This window comes from Chlamydomonas reinhardtii, chromosome 6, assembly GCF_000002595.2.
Source record: "Chlamydomonas reinhardtii strain CC-503 cw92 mt+ chromosome 6, whole genome shotgun sequence".
In the NCBI taxonomy this organism is placed as follows: domain Eukaryota; kingdom Viridiplantae; phylum Chlorophyta; class Chlorophyceae; order Chlamydomonadales; family Chlamydomonadaceae; genus Chlamydomonas; species Chlamydomonas reinhardtii.
Genome location: NC_057009.1, coordinates 8351866 through 8362349, shown reverse-complemented (window position 1 = coordinate 8362349; position 10484 = coordinate 8351866). Strand labels below are relative to the sequence as shown.

General features: G+C 66.3%; 2 protein-coding genes across 2 annotated transcripts in view; both read right to left on the bottom strand.

Moving 5' to 3' along the window:
* The window catches only part of CHLRE_06g306601v5 (uncharacterized protein), a 7422-nt gene extending 2926 nt beyond the window's left edge, over positions 1–4496 (bottom strand). The window contains exons 1-10 of the mRNA XM_043063719.1: positions 4318–4496; positions 4115–4202; positions 3766–3931; positions 3331–3526; positions 2365–2512; positions 1762–1871; positions 1428–1530; positions 1006–1085; positions 495–659; positions 60–194 (exon numbers count right to left, since the gene is read on the bottom strand). Coding sequence (XP_042924425.1) covers positions 60–194; positions 495–659; positions 1006–1085; positions 1428–1530; positions 1762–1871; positions 2365–2512; positions 3331–3526; positions 3766–3931; positions 4115–4202; positions 4318–4407 — 1281 coding nt within the window. The 5' untranslated portion in view covers positions 4408–4496. The remainder of the gene's footprint in view (positions 1–59; positions 195–494; positions 660–1005; positions 1086–1427; positions 1531–1761; positions 1872–2364; positions 2513–3330; positions 3527–3765; positions 3932–4114; positions 4203–4317) is intronic.
* A 510-nt stretch (positions 4497–5006) lies between these two features.
* CHLRE_06g306550v5 (uncharacterized protein) lies at positions 5007–10066 on the bottom strand. Its single transcript, XM_001691327.2, has 5 exons — positions 9790–10066; positions 9629–9685; positions 9023–9293; positions 8682–8813; positions 5007–8406 (listed from the first exon to the last, which is right to left on the bottom strand). The coding sequence occupies exons 1-5, from the start codon at positions 9831–9833 to the stop codon at positions 6217–6219; spliced, it is 2694 nt and encodes an 897-aa protein (XP_001691379.2). The 5' UTR covers positions 9834–10066; the 3' UTR covers positions 5007–6216.
* Between the last annotated feature and the right edge of the window lie 418 nt (positions 10067–10484).

Sequence of the window (10484 nt, the reverse complement as noted above, 5' to 3'; positions counted from 1 at the left end):
ATGGGGTGCAACCTCCCCCACCTCCACACCTCCTATCTCCCGCCCCTCACCCGCCTCACCTCCAGCGCCTTGTCCGCCTGCGGGTCCTTGCCGCGCGCGCGTGTGCCCGCCAGCGGCCTGTTGGTGACCACCCGGCTGTTGTCCACGCGGCACAGGATCTCCGGAGAGCTGCTCACGATGTGGCAGCCGCGAGCCTGCGCGTGCGGCAGTAGGTGGGTGGGTGGGGGGTTGTAGATACCAGCCCAAACTAAACCAAAGCCAATGCAATAGAGCGAGGAGGAGAGCGGGGTGGGGGCGCTTTGTGACGCAGGGGTGGAGAGGGTGACGGTGCAGGCGCGGCGATGGCGAGGGTAGCGGTGAATGTGGTGGTGGTGGGGGGCGGTGGTGGTGTTGATGAGGGTCGCGGTGAGGGCGAGAGGATTGGCACACACACACACACGGGCATGCACACATACACACATCCCTCCCCACCCCCCTCCCACACTGTCCCGCACCTGCATGTAGACCATGTAGGGCGAGGGGTTGACCACCCGCAGCGCGCGGTAGATCTCAAAGGGCGTGGCGAAGGTGCGGCGCTCGAAGCGCTGGCTGAGCACCAGCTGGAAGATGTCGCCGGCCTGGATGTGCTCCTTGGTGGCGCCCACCGCGTCCATGAACTCCTGCGGGGGGGAAGGGGAGGGGAGGAGGGAAGGGGTGGTTGAAAGTACCAGCCCAAACTAAACCAAACCAAGCTAAACGAGCGGAGCGCAAGTAGAGGCGTTAGTCGCAAGCGATAATGTGGTGGTGGGGAGGAGGGGGTTGAGTTGGAGTGGTAGAGCGTGAGTTTCAGGGAGGAGCGGGTGGGTGGCAGGCTGGTTAGGCAGGAGGTCACCAAGGAAGGGTAGGCAGCGATGGCATCGTGGAGCCGGCGAAGGGTAGGCTCCCTCTGCCCTCTCCGTAAACTTACAGCCCCCTCCACCTCCCCGTCCAGCCCCACCCCGAAGGCATCCACAACCCCCCCCCCACCTGCTTGGTCATGTTCGAGTTGCCGGGCGCCTCGGGCCGCCTGTTGAGGTCCAGGCTGATGGCGCCAGGCAGCAGGCCGCCTGGGGCGTGTGCGGAGGAGGGGCGGCGTGCGTGCGTGAAGAGGTTGCGTACATTCATCACTCAAAGCAGGGAGGCGAAAAGCTGGGATTCTGTGTGGGTACTTGGGCGCAGAGCCTTGCTTGTGTGTGCATATAACCTTCCTTGAGCTGGGAGCATGCCGCTACCGTAGACACTGCAGCCGCCGCCGCCGCAGCTGCTTCAGCCCCACAGGCACTGCTTTAACTCCACCTCCCACCACACCAGTGTCAGAGCCCGGCCCGGTCGCCCACAGGTTGACAGGTTGAAACGCCGACCCCCTCCAGCCCCACGTCCCCCCCGCCCCCACGCCGCCGCCCCTCTACCTGCTCCCGCCACCGGTCCCGCCGCCAGCTTGGCTGTGAGTGCGGCCAGTCGGCTCTGACCCGCCTCGTAGGCGGACCGCAGCGCGGCGGGGTCCGACGCCTCCTGTGGTGGTTGGGGGCAGACAGGTGGCGGTTGGTGGTTGTTGGTTAACGGTTGGACTTGGTTCGGTAGGTGGCACGTTGCGACGGTCATGGTTGGATAGGTAGTGCCCTCAGACCCGCCCCGCACAGCCAGCACACTCAGCACAGCCAGGCAAACCCTCCTCCCATCCGCCAAGTCCCCCCCCCCCCGCCCCCTCCCCCCTCCTCCCGCCCCACTCCCCCCTGTGCCCACCTGCTCCCCCACGGGCACCCAGGCGATGGGGTATGCGATCTTGGTGGCCTGGTCGAACACCACCACGTCGTAGTACAGCGCCAGGTGCATGTCGGGCAGACGCCGGTCGTCTGGCAGGGGGGAGGCGGGAAGGAGGAGGAGGAGAGGCGGGGAGGAGGAGGAGAGGCGGGGAGAGAGGTGGAGAGGGTGCGAGGTGGAGAGGGTGAGAGGGGGGCTGCTGGGGTGCAGAGGAGCGGCAAGCGGTGTGGGGGAGAGTGGCGTGCCCACCCATTCGCTGCCCATACGGCACTAGTCATGACGACGTTGAACATCACCTGTTGTGGCTGGGTCCCGACCCCCGCAGCCGACTCCTGGCCCCAACAACCCTTGCTCGCGGCCCCTGGACACACACGCATTTTTTTACGCACACGCGCCTTCCACGCATCGCTACGACAACAACTCGCCCGCTGGCCGCTCCCCTTCCGAACACCGTCTTCCATCGCCGCCTTTACCCTACCCCTCTGTCCCCTCCGCTGCCTCCCCTCCCGCTGTCCCCGCCCCCGCCCCCGCCCCCGCCCCCGCCCCCGCCCCCGCCCCCGCCCCCGCCCCCGCCCCCGCTCTCACCCTCGGGCGCGCCGTCGAAGGGCAGCTTGCTGCCGTACACGTACCGCACCGTGTCGTACCCGGCGTAGCCCACCCAGCCCCCCGTGAACACGTTGGGGATGCCGTCCACCGCCGCCGGCCGCCAGTTGCGGCTGATCTCCTCGGGCAGCTGCGGGGTAGGGAGGTGAGGTGCAGGTGGGATGCAAGGATGAGAAGGTGGACCAGCATGCTGATGGGAAGCGCGCAGCAGTGCGGCACGCAGTCACAGGGCCGTGGTTGTGGCCGTGGTCGTGACCGTGGTGGTGTGCATGCGGCTCTGCCCCGCAGGGCACGCCTGCCAGCACGTACCCCGTGCCGAGCCTTGCCCGCTGCGTCATCGCATCGCATCACGCCCTCATCTCCCATGCTACTGCTGCTACCGCCGCCGCCGCCGCCCCTGCCACGAGCCTGGGCCTGACCCCTGTGCTGCGGGCTGGGCTGCGGGCCGGGCTGCTGCCCTGCCCTCCCCACTCTATGTCGGCCGGGGTAGCGACCCCTGCACGCCTCTCCACCCCGTCTCCACCCCCTGTCAATTCCATCTCTCCACTCCCACCCCCAGCTCTGCACTGCCGCGGCGTGAGACCGGAGCGGCAGGCATGGTGCCCGCGCTGCCGCCTCCGTGATAGCCGCCGCTTCCGTACCCGTTGCATCGCCCCCTCCACGCCGGCCGCCTCCTCCGCCCCGGCTGCCGGCCGCCAGCTGCTGCTATTGCTACTGCTGCCGCCGCCGCCGCCGCCGCCGCCGCCTGATCATCTCCGCAGTGCCGATAGTGGTGGCCCGGCGCACGTGCGCCCTCCCCCGCCACAGGCCAAACCCACGGCCCAGAGGCATCCGGGTGGTTCTTCCTCCTCCCCCCCCCGGCCCCCTTGCCCCCTTGCCCCCCTACCTTCCACTCCGTCTTCCCCTCCACCTCCCCGCCCACGCACCCCGCCATCTCCACCCCCGCACCTGCATGGGGTCTGCCATGCTGGTGACTGTACGGCTGCCCTTGTCGTGATCCAGCAGCACGACACGGTCCTGCGTGGCCACCACCTCCAGGGCGGGGCTGGATCCAAGGAAGCTGTAGCGGCCCTGCTGGTCGCCGTTGACCACGCTCTCCAGCAGGAACGAGGGAAGCTGGCTGTCGCCCTCGGGGACCAGGCAGCTGCGGGGAAAGCGAAGGGTGTGCGGAAGGTCAAGGGGGGTGGTTGACAGGCGCGGGCTTTAGTTGCTGATGGACCGCACTAACCCACCCGCCTGCTCAGCCCGCAGGACTGATCCGACAGGCCCCGGCCCATTGTGCAGGCCCCTCCAATACCGGGCCGGCCGTGAGTCAGTACGGCAGCGCCCCCTCCTCTCTACGCCCCCCCCCTGCAACGGCGCCGGCATGGCTGCCCCACCTACCGGTAGGCGGAGACGGGGGTCAGGTGGTCCGAGAAAATGCGTTGGCTGAGGGGAACCAGGTTGGCTCCGCTCTTCACGGCATCCAGGAACTTTTGGAAGCCGGCGTCAGCGCTGGCGCCACTGGCACTGGTCGCAGCGCCCGAGGATGCATGATGCGCAGAGCCCGCTGTGAGGGCGCACAGCAGCCGGATGCAGAAAACATCAAAGGAGTTCTATATAAGCGCGAATTGCGAGGAAAACCCAGGATACACGCAACCCTGGCGACGAACGAATGCACGTGTTCGGTCGCGAGGCGCCCCGGCACACAGCCCAGAACACCCTTCAGGGAATTCATCTGCCATATTCTCACCGCTGGCGCTACGAGTAGCGGCAGAGCTATCGAGGGTCGCGGTTGCCCGGACGGGGACGAAAGCGCGGCCGAAGGCAGCGCGAGCGGCCTGCGAGTTGGCAAATCCGTAAGATCCAGACACTAAATCCCCAAGCAAAATTAAGGAATGACCAGATTTCGCCCGTGGACTCGGCGGCTGAATTCGTCCCCAAATCGGTACACACCCGCTGAGCGCACGGCGCCACCAGCTTGCGCTGAGAAGAAGACGTGGCCTCACGAGCGCCCAGCTGCGGGCGCTGGCCCAGAAGAGTCATTTCGGTGCAAGTCTAATAAGATGTTGCTGGCGTTGGGTCTATCTGTGACCTACGCAGCGCATCGACGGGTGCAACAAAGGTGATGAATGGTAATAATTGCCTGTGCCCAAGTGGGTTGCCAAGCACAGCAGCGAATGGGGATCCCGCACCTTCCCACCCCCCAGGCCTCAGGTTATTTCCCCTCATCGCCCCAGACTCCCCTCTTGTCAAGAACCCGCCGCCCCGCCCCTGCGCCACCCGGCACTCGAGCCGTCCTGTCGACTAGAAGGATCACTCCATGGCCGTCAGACATGGAGCCACTCGCCCCCCTCCCCCAGGGCGGATCGGCGGCCTGCTGCGTGCCTGTGGGCGTGTGATGGGACAGTATGAAGGCAGTCGATACTTGACCCTGCCCTGGGGCATTTAGATGCGTCTTTTGCCGACTGCCTACTGCAGTGTGCCTCCAATCCTCGGTGACGTCGTGCCAGAGCGGCCAGGAGCGGTCGAGCGCGCTGGCGGACGGGGGCGCCATACGGTATGCGGTGCGGCCTGGCCCAGGGATAGCCAAAGGTGTTGGGCGGTTTGCCCCGTGCGGGTGCGCATCCAGAGTGCCTTATTCGGTTATTCCGGATGAGTTACAGAGGTAACGCTTTTCAGTGTCTCTTAAAGGGGGGAAAAACACGGCCGGAGCGAGAAGCGACCTCTGTCCGCCCACACACGTGCCCACGCCAGCCGTCAGCCCGTCACTAGTCACAGTCATGTGTCCCGATAATACACCACCTGCGTCGGTTGGGTGCGGCCGCAGCGTCCCGTCGTGGCCTGGTGGCCACACGGCCTCCTGCCGCCCCACACGTCCGCCGGCCAGCGCCACACCGCCGCAGGCAAGGAGCGGGAACAGGGGCAACCGCAACCAGGCCCATCGCCGGGCGTTGCTGCCTGTTGCAGCACTCCTCCGTCAGCGCCACATGAATGCCCCGAAGCTATATCAATCCTGCTGTCAACGTGGGCCATTAATTTCCAACGACAAAGAAACTCACAATGCATCTGCATGTGCACATGGCGTTGCGCTTACGGGCGAGGGCATCGTGTCTGCCAACCCCGTGTCACTGCGCCGACACCGCGCGTACGTAGCAACCCACTGCCTTGTCCGCACGCCTCCCTGCATCTCCGCCCACAACTTTCCAGATTTCTCAATCCGGGGATCTCCCTATCTTGCCAGGCTACCATGCTAGCCATGTAAGCTATCCAAGCTTACGCCTGGGGTCTTGTCAGCTTTGTCAGTCCATACTTAGGCGGCCATGCAAGGCACGCCACGCCCTCCTTCAACCAGTCTTTACGTTTCACAATGACATAAGGCTAGCTTTTCCCCCAGGTGTAGTTTATGGTCAGGGGAGTGACCCGTGAAACCGCGAAGGGACCGCCTGCAATACTCACTCACTCAGTCTTAAAACAGCTACAACTACGATATAGCCTCTGACAAATGTTTTGACCTGTTGGCCTTGGCATTTCCAAGGCGACGCGGCTGGTTGTGCCCGCCTGGCGCAAACTCCCCAGCAAACGAACTACGGTTTCAAAGCTATAGTAGTACAAGCAAATGTTTGTGGCATGATGAGTACGAGCTCCGCTCACACTTGTGATACCCGGCCCCAGCAGATAAGAGCTTGCCGGGCGCGTTCTGTCGTGAGAAAGTGACTTTGACTGTTGCGGCTCTTCCAAACAATTTCCTACTACTTGGCCGCAACATACTGGAAACTCTATGCAGATGTGCACATTCTAGTAACGCCAGGCAACTCCCTCCTTGCGCAACCTCCAGGCGCTCCGCGCTGCGCGTTAGTGCGTGGCAGCGTACGGGTGAGGCTGCTGCTGCTGCTGCCCGCTGCTACCCTCCACGGGCATCACCACAATGATGCCGGCACGCAGCAGGGTCTCGCCGCAGCCCCGCACCCGCTCCTCCTCCTCAGACGCCGCCGCCACAGCCTTCCCCGCCTCCTCCGCCAGCAGCAGAGGCGCCGCCAGCTCGCTGCCAGCACCCGCCGCCGCCGCCCGCTGCCGCCGGCCCCGGAGCAGCCAAGACACGGGGCACCCACCCGCCGCCGCCGCCTGCTGCCGCTCCCGCTGCACCGCCGCGGGCTCGTCCTGCTCCGTCTGCACGGCGCGCGCCAGCGCCAGGAGCGCCAGCAGCGCCAGCGACACGGCCAGCACGGTGGCACACAGCATCTGCCCCATCGCCACCCAGTCCAGTGCACTGCCGCTGCGACCGGCGCCCTCGCCGCCCGCCTCCGCGCCGCCGCGCAGCACCACCACGTGCTGCACCACCCAGGTCAGGTGACCGTCGCCGTCAGCCGCCACCGACACGCGGTTGGCGGCGCCGCCAGCGCTGTGCCCGTGCACAGCCGCAGCGTTCGCAGCGGACCGCTGCTGCTGCTGCGCCGCCGCAGCCGCGCCGTTGGCGGCAGCCGCCGCCTCGGCCTCGGCCTCCTGCATCGCGGCCGCGGCAGCCGCCGCCGCGGCGTGCGCCTCCGCGCGCAGCCTAGACGTCCACACGAAGCCGCCCAGGCCCAACCCGTCAATCTCACGCGGCGCCTGCATACTAGAGTCCTTTGCGAACGTGCCCTCGGCCTCATACTCGTCGTCGGCAGCGGCTACGGCAGCGGCGCCCTCCGATGCGGCCGTGACCTGCTGCAGATGCTGCATCAGTGAGCCGACGCGCGACGCCAGCGCGCCCAGCACGCCGCTCAGCACGTCCGCCTGCAGCTGCTGCGCGTGCTGAGCCGCCACCACGGCCTGCCGCGCCGCCGCCAGCTGCACCAGCTCCGTCGCGTGCGCCTCCTGCTCCCGCTGCCAGGCGTCCCACTGGTTCCCCTCGCCGACAGCAACCTCGGCACCCGCACCTGCACTCGCACCCGCCGCGGCGGCACCGGTGGCGAGCTCAACCTCCTGGTTGGCCAGGGCGGACACGATGGAGGCCGCGGCTGAGAGGGTGGCAGAGACCACCGCCTCCGCCGACGAGCTGGCGGCGGCGGCGGCGTGCGTGGTGGCGGCCATGGGCAGCCAGTCCACGTACATGTTTCCGGCCAGGTACTCGTCCTCCTCCTCCTCGCCGCCCGACACCACGTCCAGCTCAGCCGCCTCCGCCTCCGCAGCCGCCTGCGCCTCCGCGCTCACCTCCTGCGCCGCCTCCGCCTCCGCCTGGACAGCGGCACCCGCAGCGCCGGTGGTGGCATACGACTCCCCCGCGTTGGACACGCGCTCCTCAGCGCCCGCGGCCGCCACCGCCGCCGCCAGCTGCTGCACCGCCGCCAGGCGCTGCTGCTGCTGCTCCGACGCCGCCGCACCCGCCGCCAGCGACTCGGCGGCGGCGGCCACGGCACCGCGCAGCAGTTTGTGGGCGCCGGCCAGGAAGGCAAACACCGAGTCATCGGCCGCATCACCACCATCGGCCTCCACCTCCGCCTCAGCCTCGGCCAGGGCCTCAGCACCCAACGCCACGACGTCACCGGGCGCCGCCACGACGGGATCGACCAGCAGCTCCGGCTCCTGCGTGTTGACAGCGACGTCGCTGCCGCTGCCCGCCTCGCTGGTGCCGCCGGCGCTGAGCAGCGGCAGCAGCATGTCGGCGGCGGCCTGGCGCGACGCCGTCAACGAGCCAAACAGGCTGTCCAGCTCGCGCTGCTCCGCCAGCTGGTCGGGCGTCTGCACGCGCTCCGGCTCCGCCTCCTGAGAACGGGCCGCCAGCTCCACCACTCCGTCAGACACGGCGGCGGCGGCGGCGGCGCGCGTAGCTGCTAGCTGGCGGTTCAGGGCATCGAAGTCGTCTTGTCCTCCCGCGGCGGCGTCCTCAGCCAGGAGCGCGGCCTTGACCAGCGCGGCGCGGGCGGCCTTGCGTCCGGAGGCGGCGGCGGCAGAGGCGGTGGTCTTGTTCCTCTTGGGCAGCGGCGGGATGGAGACCTCGGTGCAGGTGTCCTTCTGGTGCGAGTCGCAGGTGAAGGGCTTGAGGTCCTTGTCCACACACATCCACACCTGGGGTAGGTTGGCGGGCGGGGTGGGTGGGGGCAGACACACAGTGTGAGTTGGGTGAATATGCCAAGTGTCGCGCCAAGTGTGGGGGAGGGCGCTGGAGCGTGGAGGGAGGTGTGTTTGTTGTGTGTCGCGGGGACTGTGAAAGCCAAGGACCCGGTGCATCGTGAGTGAGTGATACCACGTGCGAATGTCCTTGGCAGCCGCCGCGACAGCAACGGCACACGACGCTGCGCAGTCGTTTCCCCAGCCCCGGCCTCCCCCCACTATCCCCTCACCTCGCTCAGCTGCTTGTTGTAGCAGTGGATGACCGGCCGGGCCCCGTACATGTCCTCCACCGCGTCCGCCAGCTCCGACACCTTGTAGGTGTTGGACTTGCTGGGCAGGATGTTGGCGGCGCGCAGAGCGGCCTGCGGGCGTGTGTGGACGTGTGTGCATGTGCGTGTAAGCGAGAGAGAGGACAGGTTTGCCTCAGTCGGAGACTTTGGGTTGTTTGTACGGGGGTGGCCGCGAGGCAACATCGGGTGCAGTCGAGTGTCGAGGTCAACTCGCGACGCGCTCCCCCCCCCCCGCCCCGCCGTCCCCTCCCCCCGCACAAACACACACCCACAAGACCCACCGCGATGTCGTACTTCCAGTGAAGCTTCAGCACGGTCTTGAAAAAACGGTGCTCGCGCGGGAACAGGTCCAGCGCGCAGGTGCCGTGCTTGGACCACTCGTGGTCCCAGAAATCCGCGTTCTCCCCCATAAAGCTGGGCCATTCCAGATCCAGCGCCTCCTCCAGGTCCGACACCTCGTCCTCATCGAACTTGTACGAGGTGTCACAGAACTGCGGCCACGTGCCGTCGTTGTAGTTGGGCCACAGGCCGTGGATGGTGAAGTGGAAGGGGCTGGGTGGAGGGGAGGGAGAAGGGTGGGGGAGGAGAAGAGATTGAGGCGGACGTTGTGCTCTGTACTTGGTGGTGATTGTGGAGGGGGGTTGCTAGGGAGGAGAGGGAGGACCGCGCTGGCGTGCAGCAACAAGGGCGGCCCCCGAGCGGGGCTGGTCGTCGCGTACACGTTGTTGCGTGGACCGGTCCGACGGCTGTCCGTATAGGAGCCAGCACGCGAGTTTCCGGAATAATCTACAACCTGCGACACTCTTTCCAGTGGCTGGGCCGAGGACCCACGCGACAAGCGCAGCGCGTGGAAAAGGCCCTTTCCTGCAATGCGAAAGCGAGCTCACCCGGCATCCTCCAGCCGAGGGCAGGCATGAGTGCCACAGTAGCTGCCAGGCCATTGCCTGCAAACGTGGCATTAGAAGGGTCTCGTCAGAGAGGTGTGTGCGAGGCCATGACCAACGTTCGCGCACAAAGCCCCCACGCCGAGGACACAGCTACGACGCACCTCACAAACATAAAGTAGTCAAACCCCTTTGCCTCATCGCGCATAGCCTTGAGGGTCGGCCTGGCCGCGCTGGCGATGTCCACCAGGAAACTTGCAGCGAAAAGAATACAGCAGCAGGCCCACAAAGGGGCTCGCTGTGCCATGACTACACTATCGAACCCACAGGCGGGCTGAGCTGGCGCTGGGCGTGAAGAAAGTCTGCCCGGAGGTCGAGTGAGGTTTCTTGCTTCTCCTTTGGGCCTTTCCGCACGCGTAGTGTGGGGCAGTTAGCTATCAGTGAACTAAGCAAGCATTAAGCGCGAATGCACAACGTGCGGGCGTTTCACCAAGGCATCTTCGGCCTCAAGAGGCACGCCCATCCCGGGTACTGTAAACCTGAACCTCGCTCCGGGGCAAACTGCAATGCGAGTATTACAGCATGCCAGGCAGAAAGCATTCCTTGTAGTGGCGCGCGCAGAAGCGTCGTCGTCTCTGTCTGACTCAGCCAGCCTGTTGCACCTCGACATGCCGACATGTGGCGTGGTAACAGATACAGCGCCCATATCCCTCTTGCCGTCGTAGCTGACTTCTGGGGTCGGCTCCAGACGTTTGTGACTTTGGGTATCAGGCCGAAGGGTTGGGACACTGTGCCGTCTGCGCATCCTTTCATCTCTCGGGCTGTTGGTGACGGCATGGTTTTGCGCTTGCCGTATGAC

Excerpts from the sequence above, each read along its gene's own strand:
- CHLRE_06g306550v5 (XM_001691327.2), bottom strand. The coding sequence starts at position 9,833 with ATGCGCGATGAGGCAAAGGGGTTTGACTACTTTATGTTTGTGAG. Across the intron at positions 9,686-9,789 it reads GACTACTTTATGTTTGTGAG|GCAATGGCCTGGCAGCTACT; the intron begins GTGCGTCGTAGC and ends CCACGTTTGCAG. Across the intron at positions 9,294-9,628 it reads CCTCGGCTGGAGGATGCCGG|CCCCTTCCACTTCACCATCC; the intron begins GTGAGCTCGCTT and ends CCCTCCACCCAG.